We start from the raw sequence: 25743 nt of genomic DNA, 5'->3' as shown, positions 1-25743 counted from the left end.
TCACTCTGGATGAACTGCAGAGAACTACAGCTGAGGTGGGAGAGTCTGTCCATAGGACAACAATCAGTCATACACTGCACAAATCTGGCCTTTATGGAAGAGTGGCAAGAAGAAAGACATTTCTCAAAGATATCCTTAAAAAGTCTCGTCTAAAGTTTGCCACAAGCCACCTGGGAGACACACCAAACATGTGGAAGAAGGTGCTCTGGTCCGATTAAACCAAAATCGAACTTTTTGGCCACAATGCAAAACGATATGTTTGGCGTAAAAGCAACACAGCTCAACACACCATCCCCACTGTCAAACATGGTGGTGGCAGCATCATGGTTTGGGCCTGCTTTTCTTCAGCAGGGACAGGGAAGATGGTTAAAATTGAGGGGAAGATGGATGCAGCCAAATACAGGACCATTCTGGATGAAAACCTGTTGGAGTCTGCAAAAGACCTGAAACTGGGACGGAGATTTATCTTCCAACAAAGGAATGGTTCACAAATAAATGTATCCAGGTGTTAGAATGGCCAAGTCAAAGTCCAGACCTGAATCCAATCGAGAATCTGTGGAAAGAGCTGAAAACTGCTGTTCACAAACGCTCTCCATCCAACCTCACTGAGCTCGAGCTGTTTTGCAAGGAAGAATGGGCAAGAATTTCAGTCTCTCGATGTGCAAAACTGATAGAGACATACCCCAAGCGACTTGCAGCTGTAATCGCAGCAAAAGGTGGCTCTACAAAGTATTAACGCAAGGGGGCCGAATAATTTTGCACGCCCCACTTTTCATTTTTTTATTAGTTAAAAAAGTTTCAAAAATCCAAAAGATTTCGTTCCACTTCACAATTGTGTCCCACTTGTTGGTGATTCTTCACAAAAAATAAAAATGTTATATCTTTATGTTTGAAGCCTGAAATGTGGCAAAAGGTTGAAAAGTTCAAGGGGGCCGAATACTTTCGCAAGCCACTGTGTATATATATATATATATATATATATATATATATATATATATTCACATTTTTTTTTTCAGGTTAAAAAAATCTGCATTTATTAGTTTTTTTTATTTTATTAAAGACTGCAAAGCATTGCACACACAATTAAAAGATTGCGGGTGCTATGTAGGACTCCAACAGACTGTCAGTGTAAGCTATCTGCCCATACATTGTATAAGCAGGTAGTTTTACAAAGACAGGAAGAATCAATGAACTACTGGAGCGCTCAACAGCCCCCCTGGTAGTTTTTTGAGAACTACAAGCCGACAACTGCCAAGGATGTTGGTACTTGTAGTTCATTCATTTACAGAACTTTGTTAATGAAAGACATGGCCGTGTGTGCAAAGCCCCGCAAGTCAGCGATCTTTTCAAATAGTGACAGCAGGTACAGAGATAAGATCCCCAGCCTGCTGTCATAGGGAGTGCGGGAATCGGGAAGATGTTCCTTAAGGTGAACTTATCCTTTAAAAGTGATTGCAAATGCTTTTTTTTTCTTTTTTTTTTTAAACAAACATACATACTTACCAGCTCTGTGGAATGGAATTGCATAGAGTGGCCTCGACCCTGATCTTCTTGGGTCCCCCACTGGCGCTCCTGGCCGCTTTCTATGTGGCCACACATGCAGGCTCACTCTCAAGCCTCGCTGTCTGCGTCTATAGTCACAGACAGTGGGACTCCAGAACCACCCTCCTCCCTTGTCACTAGTTTTGATTGACAGCAGCGGGAGCCAATGGACTCACTGCATCAGCCAAGCCGGTGAGACCAGCCAGTGAGGGGAGATTACAGCTGCAGACCGGCACAGCGCTGGATCGAATGAGAGTAAGTGAAAGGGTGGGCTGAGGGGGAAATACTAATATGCTTAAACATTTTTTACCTTAATGCAAAGAATACATTAATGCGGAGGTCCAACCTAAAAAAAAAAAAAAAAAAAATACATAAAAATACTCCTAAAAATCTGGAAAAAAAGAAAATTTTTTTTTCTACTTACCAGAAATGGCTGTTGCTAGGCAGATCGTCCTAATCTGCCACTTCCTACTCTGCGGTGATCCTCATTTGTCTCCTCCTCACGTTGTCTTATGGGAAATGGGGCGCGCTGTGTTCTGGGAACTGTGTGTGTCCTAGGACACAGCCGGCCATTCATAGAGCATCGCGCGACTCGCACATGCGCAGTAGGAAACGGGCAGTGAAGCCACAAGGCTCCACTGCCTGTTTTCCTTAGTTCGAATGGCGGTGCCGGGAACCGATCCGATGGACAGATCGGCCTCGGGAGGCTGACATCGCGGGCACCCTGGACAGGTAAGTGTGCTTATTAAAAGTCAGCAGCTACAGTTTTTGTAGCTGCTGACTTTTAAAAAAAAATAAATAAATTTTCAGCTGGACCTCCGCTTTAAGGAAAAAAATGTTTAGGCTTTGTAACCACTTTAAAGCTCTAAATAAAAATTTTAAAAAAAGTCAGTTTACATATTTAACACACAGCAGTATGGACTGTATCAAATGCTTGGAAAACCCCAAACCTGGGTTTGCATTCCTGCAATCAGATTTTGATCCAACTTTCAGTGTGATTTTGTAGGGCTACTTGGATGTGGTTTGCTTCTATGGACAAAATCATGCTGGAATTGCACTAAAGCAGTACAAGAACCTTTTCCAAAAACGCACCGTACTATTGAAAACAATGCGATTTCCATCGTCACGCAATTCTGTGCGACTGAAGTCACATCTGAAATTGCACTGGCGTGAACAGAGCCTTATGGACTTCAAGCAAACAGTGTCAAATGTTCTTTGAAAAAACTCACAGCATTAGAGGTAGAGACAAAAAAATTTACAACAGACTTGAATATATTGAAGCTAAAACTACTTCCTTCTATTTTTGACCAACTCCCTTTAATTTAATTTAATGCCCCAATTAGCACGATACTCTTTCCAGCAAAGGAAACAGCAGTCTCCTGATCTATTGCCACTGTTTGTCCAACAACCTAGCGCTCCTTTTTTGTTACTTTTTTCTCTGTTAGGCCTCATGTACACTGCTGCTGGTAAACGGATGTTCAGAGACAGTTGGCTGCTTTTTTCAGCTGCCCCTGAACTCATCCGATGTTATCTTATGTGTACATGTACACAGGTTCGTTTAATATCGTTTTTAGGCAGTTGAGCTTAGAGGCCTTTTTTTTAAAGCAAAAAAATGAGTTCAGATGCTGAGTTTAGAGGCATTTCAAGCGCCAAATGCTTCTAAAACGCAGCTAAAGGAAGTAACTCGCCTTTAGCCACATTTTGTTTACAGGCGTTTTTCATTTTTGGCTGCTTAAAAAAAAAAAAAATTGCAAACGCGTCAAAATGCAGTAAAACGTGGCATGTAAGCGCGGCCAAACGAACGTTTTAAACGTGGGTTACTATCTGTCAAGTTAAATCGTTCAGGAGAGGTTGTAAAAAGGTCTCACATTAAGCCTAAATGCAACCCATCCCTTTTCCAAGTCCTTTATTTTACCCTATATTTTTCCACACTCTCTATCTAATCTTTGCCAGCTCAACCATTGACTGACAGGTAGGCATTACTAATATACCCACTGTTTCCCATGGATCCTGGATCATGGAATAAGCTGCTGCAAGAGTTCCAGTAAGGCCTCATTCACATGTGAGTACTTATGCCTACATCCATGCAAAGGGCCGTCTTTGCCCACATGAGATGCGCATGTATGTCCCAGAAGACAAGTGTGCGTTCGGGGACACGCACCTGCGTGGCTTTCAAACTGGGACACCTGTGCATCCAGTGCGAGCAAAGACAACTCCACGAACGGATAATGTATGCCTGTATGAAGTGAAGCTATTAGTCCTGTCAAGGTTATTACTTTATTATACACTAGAGACTTGGAAAACCTATTGAGATAACTTGTGCATTGCATTCTTTGGCTATTGTTCTTAAGGGACCTAGTAATACATATGCATTTTTCACTGAAATCAATAAAAACTCATGTCAGTGTATGAGTTAAGATGCACGTTAATGCATGTTTGCTGACAATCAATATAAAGTGCAATGCATTTTAAAGACACACACAGACATGAAGTTTGATGGATTTTCTATTGAAATCAAGAAAAATGCATCAAAGAGTAAAACGCATAAGTATGCATAAGCCTTCAATGCAATACATACTAGAGCTGCACGATTCTGGCTAAAACGAGAATCACTATTTTTTTTTGCTTAGAAGATAGATCGCGATTCTCTCATGATTCTTGCGGTGTAACATCATCTTTCACATTAAAACAAAAAAAAATTGGGCTAACTTTATTGTTTCTTTTTATTCATTAAAGTGTATTTTTTCACAAAAAATTGCGTTTGAAAGACCGCTGGGCAAATACAACAGTGCGACATAAATATTGCAGCAATTGACATTTTATTCCCTAAGGTCTCTGCTAAAATATATATAATGTTTGGGGGTTCCAAGTAATTTTCTAGCAAAAAATATTGATTCTAACTTAACCACTTGCCGACCCCCCCCCCCCCCCGCTGCCTGAGGCGGCCGGGATTTGTTCGCGGGCGATCAGAGGTGAGGGGGAGGCCATCCATTTGTGGCCAACCCCTCGCGATCGCTCCTGGCGAATGAAATCCTTCCTCTGCCTCTGTAATGTAAACAGAGGCAGAGGAAGTGATGTCATCCCTCCTCGAGCCGGTCTTCTCGTTCCGGCGCCGAGGAGAGAAGACATCAATGTGAGTTACACCAACACTACATGTACAGTAGAACACACTATGCACACTTTTCACCCCCCGATCACCCCCCTGTCACACTGACACCAATAGCAGGTTTTTTTTTTTGCATTGGTGTCAGTTTGTGACAGTTATAAGTGTTACGGCAGTTAGGGTTAGCCCCATTTAGGTCTGGGGTACCCCCCTTTACCCCCCCTAAGAAAGGTTAACTCCGTGATCACCCCCCGTCGCCAGTGTCACTAAGCGATCGTTTTTTTGATCGTTGTCTAAGTGTCACTGGTGACACTAGCTAGGGAGGTAAGTATATAGGTTCGCTGTCAGTGTTTTATAGTGACAGGGACCCCCATATACTACCTACTAAAGTTTTAACCCCCTGATTGCCCCCTAGTTAACCCTTTCACCAGCGATCACCGTATAAGTGTTACGGGTGATGCTGGTTAGTTTGTTTTTTTATAGTTTATTATAGTTTTAGAGCACCCACCGTTTATTACCTTATAAAGGTTTATCCCCCTAATTGCCGGCGGTGATATAAGTTACGTTTTTAGGGTCAGATAAGGCCTGCGTCGCCCCAGGCAGCGTCAGTTTAGCGTCAGTACCGCTAACACCCACGCACGCAGCATACACCTCCCTTAGTGCTATAGTGTCTAAACGGATCGATATCTGATCCGATCAGATCTATACCAGCGTCCCCAGCAGTTTAGGGTTCCCATAAACACAGTGTTAGCGGGATCAGCCCAGATACCTGCTAGCACCTGCGTTTTGCCCCTCGGCCCAGCCCTGCCTAGCCCACCCAAGTGCAGTATCGATCGATCACTGACACTTACAAAACACTAAGCACACATAACTGCAGCGTTCTCAGAGTCAGGCCTGATCCCTGCGATCGCTAACAGTTTTTTGGTAGTGTTTTGAATCAGTCACTAACAGTCAGGAGCTTTTTTGCCTGTGAGTCTCACTAGTGTACCACTAAATTTAGAGCCCAAAATGGCAAATCGTAGGTACACTAGTGAAGAGGCCTACACGTTTCTGAGCATGACAGATAGTGAAGAGGAAGTCACGTATCTGTCAGATCCAGGCTCAGAATACGAACCTGTAGAGGACAGCGGCTCCATGACAGATAGCTCTGACGACGGAGTTGTGTTCCCTGCTAAGGCCAGACGTACCAGGCCCCAATCTTCTTCTTCTGTCCTTGAGGTGCAAGAACCGCAGGTCCCTCGTAGGGAGCAGAGAGGTACCAGCGCCGCTATTCCTTCTGGTGAACTGGCAAGCACCAGCGGCCTAGTACACCCTGGTCGTACATCCAGCACTGCAGTATCACATGGTGACATGGCGAGTCCCATAAGTGCAGTTCAAGCTGGCGAGGTGGCAAGCACTAGTAGTGTCCCGTTGCCACCAAGAAGACGAACACAGGCCCGTCGTGCCCATAGTACCCTTCCTGCTGCATTCGCCAATCCGAATTGGGAACCCACCACTTCTACAGCACAGGTACTTCCCCCATTCACTGGCCAACCCGGAATTCAGGTGGAAACAGTTGATTTTACGCCACTGGATTTTTATTCGCTGTTTTTCACCGAAGATCTCTATAGATCTATTGTGGACCAAAGCAATTTATACGATGGTCAACACATCGCCGCTAATCCCCAGTCCTCCCTTGCCAGAGATTGGAGACCAATTGCGGTCTCCGAATTTAAGATCTTTCTGGGCCTTTCCCTCAACATGGGCATAAATAAAAAGAGTGAGTTGCGGTCATATTGGTCCACTGACCCAATTTACCATATGCCCGTGTTCTCTGCCTCCATGGCCAGGGCACTATACCTAGCTATAAAATAGCAGATTTTGCGGCTCATGCACTTCAATGACAATGAACTCTGTCGTCCTCGTGGAGACCCTGGATACGATCGGCTGTACAAAATTCGGCCCCTCATAAACCACTTCAACCAGCGTTTTGCAGACTTTTTTACTCCCCATCAAGTTGTCTGCGTTGAGGAGTCCCTGATTAAATTTTCTGGCCGCTTGTCATTCAAACAGTACCTTCCGAGCAAGCGTACCAAATACGGGGTCAAGATGTATAAGCTTTCACCACCACAGTTACATACTTCAGCATATATGCCGAAGCGTGGGGGCAGCAGAGGGCGGAGGAGCGATTTGCTCCTAACTTTTGCGGGAGGATGCCCCCATGCTTCGGCATATATATACGGTGCATGTATGCCCATCATTAGAAGTGGGTGGATGAAGGGAGGTATTCTAATGGTGGGCATACCCACCGATCAATCTCTTTTTTTCATTCAGCCCACAGGCTGCATGAAAAAAAAGTTTACAATATATGCCCAACAAGGACCAGCAACGTACTGGTATGTTGCTAGACTTTGAGTGGTTATACCAGAATGATGCCTGCAGGTTTAGGTATCATCTTGGTATCATTCTTTTCAGCCAGTGGTCGGCTTTCATGTAAAAGCAATCCTAGTGGCTAATTAGCCTCTAGACTGCTTTTACAAGCAGTGGAAGGGAATGCCCCCCCCCCCCCCCCATCTTCCATGTTTTTCTCTGGCTCTCCTGTCCCAAAAGGGAACCTGAGAATGCAGCCGGTGATTCAGCCAGCTGACCATAGAGGTGATCAGAGACCAGAGTGGCTCCAAACATCTTTATGGCCTAAGAAACCGGAAGCTACGAGCATTTCATGACTTAGATTTAGCCGGATGTGGACAGCGCCATTGGGAAATTGGGAAAGCATTTTATCACACCAATCTTGGTGTGGTCAGATGCTTTGAGGGCAGAGGAGAGATCTAGGCTCTAATAGACCCCAGTTTAAAAAAAAAAAAAAAAAAAGAGTACCTGTCACTACCTATTGCTATCATAGGGGATATTTACATTCTCTGAGATAATAAAAATGATTAAGAAAAAAAATAAAAATGAAAGGAACAGTTTAAAAATAAGAAAAAAAGCACCCCTGTCCCCCCCTCCTCTCGCGCAAAGGCGAACGCAAGCGTCAGTCTGGCGTCAAATGTAAACAGCAATTGCACCATGCATGTGAGGTATCATCGCGAAGGTCAGATCGAGGGCAGTAATTTTAGCAGTAGACCTCCTCTGTAAATCTAAAGTGGTAACCTGTAAAGGCTTTTAAAGGCTTTTAAAAATGTATTTAGTTTGTCGCCACTGCACGTTTGTGCGCAATTTTAAAGCATGTCATGTTTGGTATCCATGTACTCGGCTTAAGATCATCTTTTTTATTTCATCAAACATTTGGGCAATATAGTGTGTTTTAGTGCATTCAAATTTTAAAATTAAAAAATTTTAAAAAGATTTTTCCCAAAAAAATGCGTTTGAAAAATTGCTGCGCAAATACTGTGTGAAAAAAAAAAAATTAAACACCCACCATTTTAATCTGTAGGGCATTTGCTTTAGAAAAATATATGTTTGGGGGTTCAAAGTAATTTTCTTGCAAAAAAATTTTATTTTTTCATGTAAACAAAAAGTGTCAGAAAGGGCTTTGTCTTCAAGTGGTTAGAAGAGTGGGTGATGTGTGACATAAGCTTCTAAATGTTGTGCATAAAATGCCAGGACAGTTCAAATCCCCCCCAATGACCCCATTTTGGAAAGTAGACACCCCAAGCTATTTGCTGAGAGGCATGTAGAGTCCATGGAATATTTTATATTGTGACACAAGTTGCGGGAAAAAGACAAATTTTTTTTTTTTTTTTTGCACAAAGTTGTCACTAAATGATATATTGCTCAAACATGCCATAGGAATATGTGAAATTACACCCCAAAATACATTCTGTTGCTTCTCCTGAGTACGGGGATACCACGTGTGAGACTTTTTGGGAGCCTAGCCGCGTACGGGAACCCGAAAACCAAGCACCGCCTTCAGGCTTTCTAAGGGCGTAAATTTTTGATTTCACTCTTCACTGCCAATCACAGTTTCGGAGGCCATGGAATGCCCAGGTGGCACAAACCCCCCCCAAATTACCCCATTTTGGAAAGTAGACACCCCAAGCTATTTGCTGAGAGGTATAGTGAGTATTTTGCAGACCTCGCTTTTTGTCACAAAGTTTTGAAAATTGAAAAAAGAAAAAACATTTTTTTTTTCTTGTCTTTCTGATTGGTTTTCGGGGCCCCGTGCGCGGCTAGGCTCCCAAAAGGTCCCACACATGTGGTATCCCCGTACTCAGGAGAAGCAGCAGAATGTATTTTGGGGTGTAATTCCACATATGCCCACGGCATGTTTGAGCAATATATCGTTTAGTGACAACTTTGTACAAAAAAAAAAAAAAAAAAAAATTGTCACTTTCCCGCAACTTGTGTCAAAATATAAAATATTCCATGGAATCAATATGCCTCTTAGGAAATAGCTAGGGATGTCTACTTTCCAAAATGGGGTCATTTGGGGGGGAGGGGTTGTGCCACCTGGGCATTTTATGGCCTTCAAAACTGTGATAGGTAGTAAGGAGTGAAATCAAAACTTTACGCCCTTAGAAATCCTGAAGGCGGTGCTTTGTTTTCGGGGCCCCGTGCGCGGCTAGGCTCCCAAAAAGTCCCACACATGTGGTATCCCCATACTCAGGAGAATCAGCAGAATGTATTTTGGGGTGCAATTCCACATATGCCCATGGCCTGTGTGAGCATTATATCATTAAGTGATAACTTTGTGCAAAAAAAAAAATTGGTCACTTTCCCGCAATTTGTGTCAAAATATAAAATATTCCATGGACTCAACATGCCTCCCAGCAAATAGCTTGGGGTGTCTACTTAACAAAATGGGGTCACTTGGGGGGGTTTGTGCCATCTTGGCATTTTATGGCCTTCAAAACTGTGATAAGTAGTGAGGAGTGAAATCAAAAATTTACGCCCTTAGAAATCCTGAAGGCGGTGCTTGGTTTCGGGGCCCCGTACGCGGCTAGGCTCCCAAAAAGTCCCACGAATGTGGTATCCCTGTACTCAGGAGAAGCAGCAGAATGTATTTTTGGGTGTAATTCCACATATGCCCATTGCATGTTTGAGCAATATATCATTTAGTGACAACTTTGTACAAAAAAAAAAAAAAAAATTGTCACTTAACCGCAACTTGTGTCAAAATATAAAATATTCCATGGACTCAACATGCCTCTCAGCAAATAGCTTGGGGTGTCTACTTTCCAAAATGGGGTCATTTGGGGGGGTTTGTGCCACCTTGGCATTTTATGGCCTTCAAAACTGTGATAGGTAGTGAGGAGTGAAATAAAAAATTTACGCCCTTAGAAATCCTGAAGGCGGTGCTTGGTTTTCGGGGCATGGGGGTCCCACACATGTGGAATCCCCATACTCAGGAGAAGCAGCTAAATGTATTTTGGGGTGCAATTCCACATATGCCCATGGCCTGTGTGAGCAATATATCATTTAGTAACAACTTTTTGTAACATTTTTTTTCTTTTTGTCATTATTCAATCACTTGGGACAAAAAAATTAATATTCAATGGGCTCAACATGCCTCTCAGCAATTTCCTTGGGGTGTCTACTTTCTAAAATGGGGTCATTTGTGAGGGTTTTGTACTGCCCTGCCATTTTAGCACCTCAAGAAATGACATAGGCAGTCAAATTAAAGGCTGTGTAGATTCCAGAAAATGTACCCTAGTTTGTAGGCGCTATAACTTTTGCGCAAACCAATAAACATACACTTATTGACATTTTTTTTACCAAAGACATGTGGCTGAATACATTTTGGCCTAAATGTATGACTAAAATCGAGTTTATTGGATTTTTTTTATAACAAAAAGTAGAAAATATAATTTTTTTTTCAAAATTTTCGGTCTTTTTCCGTTTATATCGCAAAAAATAAAAATGGCAGAGGTGATCAAATACCATCAAAAGAAAGCTCTATTTGTGGGAAGAAAAGGAAGCAAATTTCGTTTGGGTACAGCATTGCATGACCGCGCGCAATTAGCAGTTAAAGCGACGCAGTGCCAAATTGTAAAAAGTGCTCTGGTCAGGAAGGGGGTAAAGCCTTCTGGGGCTGAAGTGGTTAAGAAACACGTGTCAGAAAAAGATTTAGGCTTTAAGTGGTTAAACTTCCTGCATTTATATGTTGTTAAAAAAGTTTATCCCTTTGATCTAAGAAGGAAGCGTTAGTTACAATGTTTCATGTAAAAAACTTGGCAGACTGCCCGATGTTTTCTTTTGACAGCTGAGTGAGCAGATAAGTCTCTCCACTTATTATATGAAATAATCAGCAAACTCTGTAATAGAGATCATCAGGGGGGTTGAATCGAGATCACGATTTTTTAACGATTGTGCGGCTCTAATACATACATCAATATATCCTGTATTTAGGACCGGCGCTACCTATAGGCCAGTGTATCTCAACTTCAGTCCTCGAGGCGCCTCAACAGGTCATGTTTTCAGGATTTCCCTCAGATGAAATGGCTCTGGCAGTGAAACAAATCAAATCACCAACGCAAAACAATGGAGAGCATGAAAACATGACCTGTTGGGGCGACTTGAGGACTGGAGTTGAGAAACACTGCTATAGGCAAGGGCCTAGAGCGCACATCAGTCAGGGGCGCCAAAGCAAGGGGTTCATCAAGAGGTGCTTATCCTGGTGCCGGCAGCCAGCCCTGCCCTGCCCAGTTCAGCATACTGACACGCAATGCAGCACAGCCCCGGCTGGGCGCTGTTAACTTTGCCTCTCCTGATTCCAGTCCTGGCCCACTCCTCCTCCGCCAGAAACAGGGCAGATAAAGACACCTTCGGCTCAAAGACACCGCCCCCTCTCTCACGTCAGCCATCGAGGCGAGGATCGCTGGACCCTAAAAAAAAAAAAAATCCCTCCTCCCACCTGGACGGTAGCAGAGAGGGGGTCAGGAACACCTCTAGTTCAGCAGCACACAGACTATTGACACTGAACTGGAGGAGGTGTGAAATGAGGGGGAGCCCTGAGCAGAGTGAGACCAGGGGGATGGCCCAAGGCCAGCAGAAGGCCCAGGAGGAGCACGAATGGTGCTGGTACCACCACAGTTGAAGATCTCACTGTCTCCCATCTCTGTGGCAGGTAGGACAAACAACCCATTTCTAGCTTTATGGTGTCAAGAGTCTGGCTGGCTGTGTATATTATTGTACCAGCCATGCCCGTAATCTCTGACCGACCATCCCTTTTGCCATGCCCGCAGTGTCTGACTGCCCCTTGTACCATGCCAGTAGTCTGTGACCGCCCCTTGTACCATGCCCACAGTCTGACCATCTTTTGTGTCATGCCCGCAGTCTGACCGTCTCTTGTGCCATGCCTGCAGTCTCTACCCATCCCTTGTGCCATGCTCGCAATCTCTGGCTGTCCCTTGTGCCATGCCCGCAGTCTCTGGCCATTCCTTGTGCCATGCTTACAGTCTGACTGTCCCTTGTGCCATGCCCGCAGTTTCCAACTGACCCTTGTGCCATGCCCGCAGGCTATGACTGTCACTTGTGCCATGTCCGCAGTCTCCGACAGTCCCTTGTGCCATGCCCGCAGTCTGACCATCCCTTGTGCCATGTCAACAGTCTCTGACTGTCCCTTGTGCCATGCTCACAGTCCATGATCGTCCCTTGTGCCATGCCCAGAGTCCATGATCGTCCCTTGTGTCATGCCTAGTCCATGATCGTCCCTTGTGCCATGCCCACAGTCTGACCATCCCTTGTCCCATGCCCGCAGTCTGACCATCCCTTGTGCCATGTATGCAGTCTCTGACCATCCCTTGTACCATGCCCACAGTCTGACTGTCCATTGTGCCATGTCCACAGTCTGACTGTCCCTTGTGCCATGTATGCAGTCTCCTGCCGTCCCTTGTGCCATGCCCGCAGCCTCCGGCCATTCCTTGTGCCATGCCTGCAGCCTCTGACCGTCCCTTGAGCCATGCCCGCAGTCTCCGACTGTCCCTTGTGCCATGCCCGCAGTCTCCGACCGTCCCTTGTGCCATGCCCGCAGTCTCAGACTGTCCCTTGTGCCATGCCTGCAGTCTCAGGCTGTCCCTTGTGCCATGCCTGCAGTCTCTGGCCATGCCTTGTGCCATGTATGCAGTCTCTGGCCATGCCTTGTGCCATGTCCGCAGTCTCTGACCATGCCTTGTGCCATGTCCGCAGTCTCTGACCATCTCTTGCGCTATGTCCGCAGTCTCTGACCATTTCTTGTGCCTCGTATGCAGTCTCTGTGGACTGTAATGTAAAGGGGAGCTCTATGGACTCTTGTGTAAGGAGGGGGCTGTGCTGACCAGAGATTCCCTTTACACTAGAGTCCACAGCATTGCCTCCTACATCCGAGTCCTTAGAGTTCTCCTTTACATCAGGTTCCACAATGTTCCCTTTTACGTAAGGGTCCATAGGAGTTCCCACTTACACTGTAAAGGAAAACTCTGTGTTGGGTTATATTAACCTGACCTTCATATAAATGGAGAAATGTTTTTTGCTTTTTATTAGACCTTAAACACATTGCTAATCGCACTATTACATGTGCGATTAGCACAATATATAGCTTAAACATTGATATTTCACTGTTTTCCACTGAAATCGGCTATTTTAGGTACTTTTTTGAAGTGTTAGTAAAAAAATGTGGCTCTGTTAGTAAATTTCATGATTTTTGCCAGTTAAAAAAAAGTGGTTGTAAATTTTGGACACCCCGCAGTAAATTTCACTTTGGGGGGGGTTGGCAATACTGCACCCCAGTAAAGTGCCACCCGCTATGTATCCCGAGTGCCACTTGCCCATTGAGGGTGCCTCCGGGTAGATGGGGAGGGAGAAGAGCGGACACACGTCCACTCTCCTCCCCTTCTTGTTCCTGACCCGGAAGCAACATTGACAGTTTCCCCTAACATCAAGGCCGGGAAGGAATGTAATGCAATGCGACCTACACTTCATTACATTCATGACTGAATGCACGGTAACATTGATGATGTAGCATCAGCAGGTAAATAAAGTGTATGCCATATGGGGGTGGGGGTTTGCATTGTGGAGGGGAGGGGGGTGGCAGGAGGACGGTTGGTGGGAGGCATCAAAATGCACCTTCGCCTATGTAGACAAAAATCCTTGCACTGGCGTACTGCTGGCGTGTTAAGCAAGCTCGCCGGCACTGTTTGTTCTTCCAGCCGGGCACAGATGAGGACCCAGGGCCTGCGGACCACAGCTGGCGTGAGGAAGTGAGCAAAGGGGGTGGAGTCAGGGCCAATGGGGGCAGCAAAAATAGGTTTCGCCTACAGTGTCAAAAATCTTTGCACCTGTCCTGGCTGTATTGTACTGTATCTCGATACATCTTTTGCCGTGGAATAAGAAAAAAAAAAAACTTTAAACAAGCAATTTTTGAATGCTGTCCAAAATTACAAACACAAGCAAAACAGTAAACCTATATGTAATCCAACAGTGAATTACACAGCTTGTGTGGAGTATCACTTGAAGCTAAAACATTAGCAAAAACATATAAAATGCAGGTAAACCTGAAGACATATCAGTCCTACCTACTGATCTCAAAGTCTGCAGTTTTCACGGGACTACAAATGGCCCATTTCTTGTGTGCAATTCAATATAATTTTTGGTACTACTTAAAGAATGTCAGAAATAATAGATACTAAAAAATCTCTTTAGGTACCACTTGGGTATTCTAATCTTTTAATGAATGTTCCCTTTCCTAAATAGAAAAGAGAATAAACTTTCACTATGTACACACCGCAACAGACTGTGGGCCAAATTTGTGATAAATGACTCAGTCCGAGTTATAAGGTGATACGAAGCAGATCCATCAAAATGTGTCATATTTAACCACCTCCCACCCGGCCACTGCACATATACGGCAGGTGGGTGCTTCCTCCTTCTGAGTGGACGTTCAGGAACATCCCTCAGAAGGAGGGGGATCGAGCGCGCGTGCCTGTGCAGCGGCGCGATCCCGATGCGCTTGTGTCACCCGGACACGGCGCATCTCCAATCGACCCTCCTGATCACATGACGACTGTGTCCAATCACAGCCATCATGTGATGTAAATAGAGAGCCGGTTGCTAGGCGATTGGCTCTCCTCACACGGAAGTTGTCAGTGAGGAGGGGAGAGCAGATCGCTAGCCGGTGATCACCGAGTATGAGCTGTATTTTACAGCTTTTTACACACTGATCACCAGCCCAGTGTCCCCACACAGTGTAAAATCACAATGCCCCCCACACAGTAAAAACACCTGTCTCCCACATATGTAACAGTAAAATCATACGTCCCAATGATCATCTGCACACAAATGTCCGTGATCATCTGCGTACATATATTCGTGATCACACAAACCAATTATTATACACTTAACAGGATTTTTTTTTACCAAAGACATGTAGCAGAATACATTTTGGCTTAAATGTATGACAAAATTAGATTTTATTGGATTTCTTTTAAAACAGAAAGTAGAAAATATTGCTTTTCTTTTAAATTTCCGCTCTTTTTTTGGCTTATATCGCAAAAAATAAAAAACTGATTTGTGAATAAATACCACCAAAAGAAAGCTCTATTTGTGTGAAAAAAATGATAAAAATTTAATTTGGGTACAGTGTTGCATAACTGCGCAATTCTTACTAAAAGTGCAAGAGCGCTGAAAGCTGAAAATTGGCGAAAGTACCCAGTATTGAAGTGGTTAAAGAGGAAGTAAACCCTGATGGGTTTTACTTCCTCTTTATTTCCCTGCAAATGTAAAGCATAATGGCCTACTATGCATAACCCATTATGTGTCACTTACCTGAAACTGAAACCTGCGATGTCACCGCTGTCCCCACTGGCAGCGAGCGTCCATCTTCACACCTCTTCCTTCCGGGGACGCGAACTCCAGCTCTGTGACTGGCCAGAGTCGCGTGATGTCACTCCCGCGCAGGAGCCGCCAGTCACGGCATGACCCCTTTAGAAAGGGCACGATCTGCCCTTTCTAAAGTGCGCATGCGCCGTAGACATTGGCACACGGCTTTTTTGTAAATATCTCCTAAACTGTGGAGGTTTAGGAGATATTTCCAGCACCTACAGGTAAGCCTTGATATAGGCTTAACTGTAGGTAAAAGTGGTTCTACAGGGTGTACAACCACTTTAATACAATATCTGCACACAGATCACCATCCTAATGCAGGTCACACATTACAATTAAACTGTAAAATCTCCATTAAACTTACCACCTACACAGTGCCAGGGCCTGCCTCACTAGATATAAAGTTATAGCATTCTGAAGAGAGGCCCTTGTACTACAGTACTGTTGCTAACATGTGGCCAGCTTAAGCGGTGTGCAGTCAAATAAAATGTGGCATTTGGATTGAGAATAACAAAATTCTGATGAAACAATCACATGGATAGGCAAGTTACAGATTATAGGATCAAATGGTAAATGGAACGGATAAAATAGTTACGTGTAAAGACATGCCAGGAAAACCAGTATATACTTAAACGTAATATGGAATAAAGCAAAGAAACAGAAGGAAAATATAACTAGAAAAGGGTAGAGAAAGCATAGGTGAATACTGAAGTAGTCATTCTAACACATCTCCTCAAGAACACCTATGTTTTTATATTTTAATTAGAGCAATTGCAAGTAAATGGTCCAAATAAGATTAATGAAATTTAAATTGTACAGTTTATTATAAACCAAAATACAGGAGTGTAAGGTCTTTGCATTTTCCCTTCTTGTGCTGCAGAGAGGATCTCAGGGACACCTTTTCAGCACATAGAGAATCATACAGCAGAATGTTACCCCCTGTGCATTTATAAAGCTCTACCATGTCTGCTTTCCTTACATGCAGTGAGGAAGAGATGGGTGACTGTGGGTGACAACGAATTACCTGCGTCATCCTCCTCCAACACTGCACCTTCTTCCTCCTCCTCATTGGGGTTTAGCTGCACAGGAGGATTATTTGCAGTCTGCTCTCCATTGCTTTCCCCTGTGGACTCTGCTGCTTCCTGTGGTTTGATGAGCTGGCTCAATAGAACAGCCAAAACGTTCTGCATGTCTCCCTGAGTTCCAAGGCCTTCTGATTCTGCTTGCTCTGGGGCTGGAATTTCTTTAGAGGCTTCCACTTCTGATGTCACAGCTGTAGAACTGGCTAATGCAGTGATAGACTGGTTAAGGGCTTCTAGTTGTTGTTGTATGTCCGGGTTACCCTGAACATTCAAAAGCTGAGATATCTGGGTGACATTGAGATCTGTCTGACTTTGGAGAAGATTCAGCAGGATAGCAAGCTCACTTTGATTAAGTTGTTGTGTGATATCCCCCAAGGCAGCTGGGAAAGAAAACAAAAATAGATGACTGAAGTGTACAAGAATTAATGAAGAGAAATTTTGACTTACCTATAAATTCCATATCATGGAGTACAGTGCCGGATCAAATCTGGGCATTCATAGACCCTTGGATACAGGCTCATACCTTCAGGCGATTGGACACTAGCAAAGCTTTTGAGGACATACTTCCTGGGCACCTCCCCTATAACACTACCCCACTCAGTTCTCAGATTTGTATTAAGCAAGGAATAGAAGGAAGGGTGGCCTGTGTCTTGTACCGTACTCCAAGATATGGAATTTCAATGCAAGTCAAAATTCCTCTCATCTTAATAGTACACTACAGGACAAAGTCAGAGTATTCATAGACCCTGGGAAATCCCCAACGGTCCATGAGGTGTGGGCAACAACTAGGCAAAATGACAATGTCCCACCAGGCCTAAGAAGGGTTATCAGACCCAACTTCAGAGTGCCGGTCAAGAATCTTGTGCCTGAAAAGCTGCATCTGCAGAAGACTGGATGTCCATTATGACAAGGTATGAACACCAGACACAGTAGCAAGTCCTGACTGTAGAAGGGCAGCATGCAAGCACAGATTAATCTCTGTGATTGAAGCATTTGTTCACATCCGGTACAGAAAGCTTTCCAGGTCACATAGTAGATCTTTCTTAAGTGGCTTTTCTTGCTGGTAACAAGGTGGCCTGTTTGAGAAAGGTCTCCTATTAGTCTTAGTATGTCTGTGTACCAGGTTCTTCTGGGCGAGTTTGGTGCAATAGGAAACCCTGACTTCTTCTCTTGCTTTATATCACAGAGCAGACTATGTAGAATTCACACTAGTAGAAAGTACAGACTAGCCTGAACTGAGACCAGAGGACTATTCAAGTGATTGTAAAGTCTCAAGTTTTTTTATTCTTATTAAAATAACAAACATGTTATACTTACCTGCTCTGTGCAGTGGATTTGCACAGAGCAGCCTGTATCCTCCTCTTCACGGGTCCCTCATCGGCGCTCCTGGCCTCTCTCTTCTGTTGAATGCCTCCACAGCAAGCAGCTTGCCATGGGGGTACCCGAGATGAGCTGCAGCTCCGTGTGTCCATTCAGACATGGAGCTGTCATTCAGCTCTGCCCCCTCTCTCTGCTGATTGGCTGAGTTTGATTGACAGAAGCAGAAGCCAATGGCGCTGCTGCTGTGTCTCAGTCAATCAGGAGAGAGAGTCCTGGATGGTCAAGGCATTCGTGGACATCATTGGATAGAGGGGGGGCTCAGGTAAGTATTGTGTGTAAGTCTACACACTGTGTGTAAGTCTACACACTGCATGCTTTTTTATCCTAATGCATAGAATGCATCAAGATAAAAAAAACCTTCTGCTTTTACAACCCCTTTAAGACATCTGATGTCAGTGCTACAAGATCCTAGGTTCTGGCCACAAACAGGATTTAACTTGTTGCTGATTCTGGAGGCCACATCTTGACATAACAGGTTGAAGGTCCCAATCCCCTTGGTCCAGGTGGTGACAGCTGAGGTAATCTGCCTTTCATTTGTCAACTCCTGGAACGTGGATCACAGATATGACTGGACAGTTTGTCTCCTTAATTCAGGTGATCAGACTGCCTTCCTTCAAGGCTGCAAGACCCCTGGTGCCCCTGTGGTGGTTAAAGTAGGCTACAGCCATTGCACTGTCTGATTGCATGCTGATTGGGTGTCCTTACAGAGGGGGGTCCTGTGTTGCATAGCCATCCAATCTTGCTCTGAGCTCCAGGATGTTAATGGGGAGCTTGACTTCCACCAATGACCATGTTCCCTGAACCTTGAATGACTAGAACACTCCTCTCCAGCCTCAAAGACTGGCATCTGTTATCACTTTCCAGTGATAAAGGAGGAAAGATCTGTCATGCTAGGCAATAACTTGCTTAGTTGGATAGGAGCATAGATAGGTTGAGAGATGGTGCATGCTTGTGCCAAAAGGAAGGCTGAATTTAGGCTTAGCAGTTGAAGTCTGGGTTGAGCGTTGAGGTGCTCTGCATTTTGAAGAGGAAGAAGCTGCTGAAGAGGATTTTGGAAACTTCCACTGTGAAAGAAGGACCTTTCCTTGAGTGACATCTTTGATGAATATGTCAAGTGTGTTAAAATGATAAAAGTCTTGCTTTTTTTTTTGTCTAAAAATAACAAACATGTTATACTTACCTGCTCTGTGTAACGGTTTTGCACAGAGCAGCCTGGATCATCCTGTTCCCGGGTCCCTTACCGGCGCTCCTGGCCCCTCCCTCATCCTGTTCCTGGGTCCCTTACCGGCGCTCCTGGCCCCTCCCTCCTGCCCCCACAGCAAGCAGCTTGCTATGGGGGCACCCGAGCCAAGCTCTGTGTGTTCACTTAGACACGGAGCCGTGGCTTGACCCTACCCCATCTCTCTCCTCACTGACTTTGACAGCAGCAGGAGCCAATGGCACCCGCTGTGTGTCTCAGCCAACCAGGAGAGAGAGTCCCGGACAGCCAATTCTCTGGTGCAACATTGCTGAATTGAGGTGGGGCTCAGTTAAGTATTAGGGGGGCTGAGCACACAGAGGGGTTTTTTATCTTAATGCACAGAAAGCATTAAGATAAAAAGAAAACCTTCTGTGTTTAGAACCACTTTAAATGCATTCTTCTCACCAGTCTTTACTATGGAAAAGGAGGGATATAATAGGATGGTATTGTTAGCAACACAGCAAGGAGTGTGCCCTTGTGGCTAACAGAAACCAGTTTTCAAAAACTTAACTAAGACTTGAAAAATTTATTTTTAGTTGTTTATTTTTTTATTAAATTTATTTTAATAAAATGATTTTGGAGTAACAATCTATCTAAACATTATTTTCTATTTAAGATACATTAAGAATTTAGTTCATTCAGCATGAAATGGAGCTTAGTTATGTAGCATGAGGCTGAATATTCTGCAATATTTACATTTTTGGTAAACTCCTTCAATGAATCCAGGCTCTGCAAGCTTGGATTCAATAATCCAAGCTTGCAGAGCTTGGATTATTGCAAGCTCTCACAATAATCATGAGATAAAACAAAGTTGAGAAATATTTCTTTATCCCATTGTTTTGCAAATCTATGTACACTACAAACTGTATGACTGAATCGGTTCGGATATCGCCATTTTACTAACCTGACAGCTTATTATTCTAAATTGGAAACCTTCATTTTGTTTGCATATATTAAAGAATCTAACTACCAGCACAAATAAGTGCTTACATTTAAAGAGCACCTGCCGCCACGTTTCTCACCTTGTGTCACTGCCGCATCACCAGTCGTCCCATTAATGGGACTGTCAGTGAGCCAACAGCGGGTCAGAGGAGGAGGAGCTGCTGCGGGACAGAGATGGCAGTTTCTTTTTAAAAATTTTGATTGAAATTGAGTTGATTTAAATCAAGCCTTTTTTACTAGTGATTTAAAAAGTGAATTAAATCGCCTTGATTTAAATCAAATAAACCCTGCCGATCGAACAGTTAAAAAAAAAAAAAAAAAAAAAAAACCCTCCTATTTTTTCACCTTAATGCATTCTTCTGACAGTGACCAGCCCCCTTTTTAATCATCTGAGCCCTTCATTCCCTCGGCGGAGACGTGCTCTTCCCCTCTGCACAGGGTTCTCAGCTCTTGATTGGATAGATTGATAGCAGCGCAGCCATTGGCTCCCGCTGCTGTCAATCAAATCCAATAACGCGGGCACCGGGGGGCGGGGCAGAGTCTGGCATTCTATATAAACACAAATGCTGGACTCGGGAGCGTGCCCGCAAGGTAACCCCCCCCAGGAGAGCGTTTTCTCCCAGGGGGGTTTACCAATGCGAGGAGCCGCGAGTGCCGCCAGGGGCCCCAGAAGACAATTACGATATATTTATTTAAAAGAAAAAAAACCCTTTAAACCGCTTCTCGTCCAACCACATTGATTGGCCACATGTCTTCTTCAGTGACCTGAGCCTGAACAGTTTCCTCCCTATGCTGGAATCACCATTTAGCTATTTAAGCGTTTGTTCTCCAGGGAATATGTTTTTAATGTCTGCAGCTGTTTCTCATAACAGGGTTCCTCAAGCTCCCTTATAAGCTTTGTTGCCCTTCTCTGGACCCTCTCCAATTCCAGTACAGTCTTCCTGAGGACTGGTGACTAGAACTGGACATCATACTCAAGATGTGGCCAGACCAGAGTATTGTAGAGTTGTTGACTTAGTTTTATCTCTTGAGTATATACCTTTTTTAATGCATGCTAATACTCTGCTGTCCTTGCTTGCTGCAGCCACCTGGCATTGCATGCTATTGTTGAGTCTCTCATCTTCCATGGGCCCCCTGATCTTTTTCCATCCTAAATTCCCCCAGAGGTTTGTCCCCCTAGCGTGCAACTTGCATTAAATTACCCCCCCAAGTAGATTACTTTACATTTTCCTACATTGAACCTCATTTGCCATGTAGTTGCCAACCCCGCTATTTTATTGAGTTCCTCTTGTAAAGTTGCCGTATCCTGTTGTGAGGTTATTGCCCTGCATAGCTTAATAAAGGAAGAATCTAAACCTTTTCTGAATGTTTCCAATCTTTATACAAAATGTGCTTCACCAAGCCATGAACACATATGGAGGTTTATTCTGTTTCCTAGAACCCATGCTGGTCACTTTCAAGCCCTCTGGCACAGTCTAACTTAAGACATTCGTGCACCTCCTCTATAGGCACCCTGATGTGGTATCTTTCAGTTTTGGAAACACCATGAAAGAAGGGCCTTCTTCCACAGAATTATCATTTGAATCAGAAAAATCTGCCCTTGTCACCTCATTCTCCTCCACTAACCACCCAGAAGAATCTGAATGAGAAGGTTGAGAGGGAGCTGAGGGGCTGCAGAATTTTGAGCCCATCTTTTGAAAAGTATTTTCCTTCTCAGAGAGGACATTTGCCAGGAGAATTCATCTTTGCTCAGGCAAGAAGAATGCAGTGACAAAACTGCCCCCAAGTTAGAAGATAGGGGGAGCTTTGACTGCCTAATTTGGGTAAAATTTAAATTTTTTGTTAAAAAAAAAGCCTGGAATCGTAGAAAGAGGCTAAATGATGCGATTTTTCACCTCCCCTCCTGTGTTTAGGGACCTCCATGCATCCCCTATGGGGTACTCAAACCCACCGGTAATTGTTAGAGTTCGCACAGTGTGTGGTACCCTGCAGAGGAATCTATTGTCTGCAAGCCCTACCCCACTACTTGGTAGTGTAATGCCTGGCTGGGAGATCCTTGTTTTGCGCACAGCCCAATTATTCCTTCTGCAGCTTGAGTCCCAAGTAAAAATGGCTCCCACACATGTGCTTTTATTCCTGAACTAACAGCTTAGCATGCAAAAACAAATGGTGCCACAAGCCCTCAGGAGTACCAAGATGTTACCTGTGCAAGAGCCTCATCACCTTCGAAAGCAGCAAGATGGTGGATTGCTGCCTGCGCAGTAGTGCCCAAGTGCCGTGAGAACAGCCCAATGAACCCTGGCCCAGGGACATGAGCCAGGCCTTCTAACAGGAACACAGGGTCTTCCTAGTGTGTATAAAAACCCTGATCAGCCTGCTCTGGTACCCAGTCAGAGCCTGATCCTCAGACCTGTGTTTAGCAGACCAACTCCAGCTTATTCCACCTGGCAGTTATCCAGCAAGGCTGCAAAGAGTTTCTTTGCTCACTTCAGCAGGGCCAATTCCCCCTCTCCAATGGGGTGGGGGGGGTGGAGTGTTCTAGTACTGGGGTCCCCTGTAGGTGGACCACTGCCTTGGACCTATAGAGCACCCAGTGGCGAAGCGCACTTTGCACAAAGTACCTTGGTGAGTTGCTTGTGTGCAGTGTCCAGTGCAGTTGCAACTTAAGGGTCAGCTCTGCTCCTATATTCACATGGGGTCTGAGCACAGGCTTCACAGCACTAAACTAGGCTGCAATGATGCAGAAAACTGACACCCTCTGACACAATGACTTGGTGCAGCTTATAATAAAACTTAACAGAGAGATCACTAATCCGATCTTCTCTCCTACAGAGATGCATCCATCACCTGAGAAAACTAGCACAAACCCTGAGGCAGCATTATAGGAGGGATTGTTAAATTTTTTGTCGCGCTGCCACTAAATCACCTAAAGGTGCAGCATATAACCCCTCTGTTATGTATTACAGCCTTTGTCCTGTACTGTTCTATAGTGAAAGGAATTTTTGACTTAAAAATGGTTGTAACAAAAAAAAAAAAAAAAAAAGCTTCTGTTCCCGTAAAGCATGATCAATATCACAGTGCACAGTACTTCTGCAAAGTACACTTTGTCCAACTCTACATTCTAAAATACCTGGTTCATCCTGCCTGTTACAACGTCCCATGTGTACTTTTCACGGTAATTATGGCTGCTGATCCATGATACCGTAGCCAGTTTACGTGCCTCAGTCATCATGCTGTGTGTACACGGTTACTCCCGCTCCCTCCCTGCCTGTCATTTCCTAGTCTGTGTGTGAAAGCGGATCTCCAAACCCGCCCTTCCCCTCCTGCTGCTATTTACTAGCAGCTGTAAAGTCAGATTTATAAATAACTGGCATCCCCCTCTGTTGTAGCAAGATATAAATACTGTGTGTCAGTTTTTTAAAATTATATTTCTAAAAACCTTCTTGAACAGCACCGCTGTGCCATCACAGCCTCCCTCTGCTGGCTGACATACATCACAGGGGAATCTCAGCCCCTCCCACTGCTCTCCTTAGATTGGGGAAAGAGAGGCGATAGCAGGTCACGGTGTGCCAGAAGTTATTTAGGATAATTTTTTTAAAAACGAACACACGGTCCTTTATATGTTGCTACTACAGAGGGAATGCCAGTTATTTATAATTCTGACCTTACAACCACTTTAATTCCATATCTTGAAGTAAATTTCATATCTTGTTGTACAATAAAAGACTTGATAATAATAGACCCTGGGTTACATGCTGGGACCTTCAGGTGATAGGACACTCACAAAGCTTTTGAGGACACGTCCTTGTGTGACCCCTATAACCCTACCCCACTCTGAGTCCTCGGTTGTTTAGTAAGCAATGCAAAGTAACACAGGAACAGAGAGGAGGGTGGCCTGCACTGTATTTCAAGATATGGAATTTACAGGCAAGTCAAAATTGATTTTATCTTAACCACTTATGGGCCACCGCCCGCCGTCGTTATGCGTCGGCTGTTTAAAGAGGAATACCGTTGTTATGGCTATCTGCTGCCATAACCCTATATCCTCTTCTTCAGCGGGCGGGCCACTTTCAGATAAAAGTGGTTGGCAGATCCGCAAGATCACTTTTATCAGGGGCGGGAGATAATTATTTTTTCTTTCAAAAAAAGTGTATTTTCTCCAAAAAAAGTGCGCTTGTAAGACCACTGCGCAAATACGGTGTGACAAAGTATTGCAACGACTGGCATTTTATTCTCTAGGTGTTAGAAAAAAAAAAAAAAAAAACTTCGAGTGCTGCTGCAAGTTCCTTGTGGCAAAAAAGCTCCATACGCAAAAGACAATGTCTGTCTGCTATAACTTTGAAAAGGTAGGAATTGAGGACAAGGTGGCACCCTGACAAAGCTGAGCAACACAGGTTTGATGTCAAAATTTCCAGGAAACTATTATTGACCTAGTAGAGTGAGTGGGTGCAGGAGGAGCGGTGTAAGCTTTTGAGAGTAGCAGTCTTATCCACCCAGCGATGGTGAGATCCTGAGGGTAAGACAAAAAGGGAGTATATCTTCTTGACAGAAGCTGTAGCTTTGAGGTAGTATCAGATGGTTCTGATCACATCCAGACAGTGAAGAGCAATAACCTTTGGGTGCTTTGAAGTCCAGCACAACAAAAGAAAATAATGTCTTCATTGAGGTGGAAGGCCTATACCACCTTAGGCTCCATTCACACCTGAGTGTAGTGCAGCGACAGCTGCTGCAGCGTGTTTTTTTAAGCTTTTTTGTGGAGCGTTTCTGGGAGCTGCACCATTCATTTGAATGAGCCTCCCTCTGCTCCAAAAAGAAGCTCCTGTACCAAATCTTGGCACAGAGCCAGGAGCGTTTGGCGCTGTGCTTTTTAACGCAATTTTAGCACGTTTTGCCAGTCGACAATTGTGGCAAAATCATACCGCATTTGTGGTGCCATTAAGAAATAACGGTATCGCAAACGCGTTCTGAATTTTGTTGAGATTCCGCCCACAATTCTAATTGCCTAGGTGTGAACGGAACCTTAGGAAGAAATAAGGGTCCTGGGAACAACGCTACTTTGTCCTTGCTCAGAGACATGGCTGACAGACGTGATAGCAACCAAGAAGGCTACCTTGCAGGCTAGATCATTCACAGGCAGTTCCCTGATAGGTTGAAGGAGTTGTTTCACATTGCATAGAGAAACAAGTTGAGGTCTCAAGGAAGTACAGAGTGCTGTAAGGGTGGTTTGATCCGAGAAACATCTTAAGTAAAGACCTTTAACAAGAGGAAAACTCTGGCCTAGTCTCAATTGTAGGAAGGTCAGAATGCAAAGGAACAAAGTAATGTCTGGGATTGAAAGATCTGTGCTCACACCAGGCAAAGAAGGATTTCCAGGTAGAACAGTACGTCTTTCTGGAAGTGGTTTTCCTTGCTTTTAGCAATGAGAGAATGATAGACTCAGTGACCCCTCTCTGTCCCTCAAGGCTTGGGCTTCAGCCATGCCACTGACAGAGAAGTAGGATAGAAAAAAGGGGCCTTGAGACAAACAGGTCTGGTCTGTTCGGAAGGGTGAGGGGGGTTTCTCCTAGAAGTACGAGTATGTTTGTGTACCAGGTTCTTCTGGGCCAGTTTGGAATTATCTACATATTCTCCATTTTATGGAGCAGTTGAGGAAGAATTTTCACTGGAGAAAAGGCAAA

General features: G+C 44.3%; 1 protein-coding gene across 7 annotated transcripts in view; it reads right to left on the bottom strand.

Annotated features, from left to right (window-relative positions):
• Nucleotides 1-25743, bottom strand: part of CDK12 (cyclin dependent kinase 12) — a 480052-nt gene that overhangs the window by 223454 nt on the left and 230855 nt on the right. For 4 of the 7 annotated variants that reach the window (XM_073608346.1, XM_073608343.1, XM_073608344.1 and 1 more), the window contains exon 13: nucleotides 16446-16883. In XM_073608346.1, coding sequence (XP_073464447.1) covers nucleotides 16446-16883 — 438 coding nt within the window. Of the gene's footprint in view, nucleotides 1-16400; nucleotides 16884-25743 lie in introns of all 7 variants that reach the window. The other 3 variants (XM_073608342.1, XM_073608348.1, XM_073608347.1) reach the window with 1 other exon arrangement.

Source organism: Aquarana catesbeiana, linkage group LG12 (assembly GCF_042186555.1).
Source record: "Aquarana catesbeiana isolate 2022-GZ linkage group LG12, ASM4218655v1, whole genome shotgun sequence".
In the NCBI taxonomy this organism is placed as follows: domain Eukaryota; kingdom Metazoa; phylum Chordata; class Amphibia; order Anura; family Ranidae; genus Aquarana; species Aquarana catesbeiana.
Note: the sequence above shows the minus strand (reverse complement) of the source record. Positions and strands in the feature narration are given on the sequence as shown.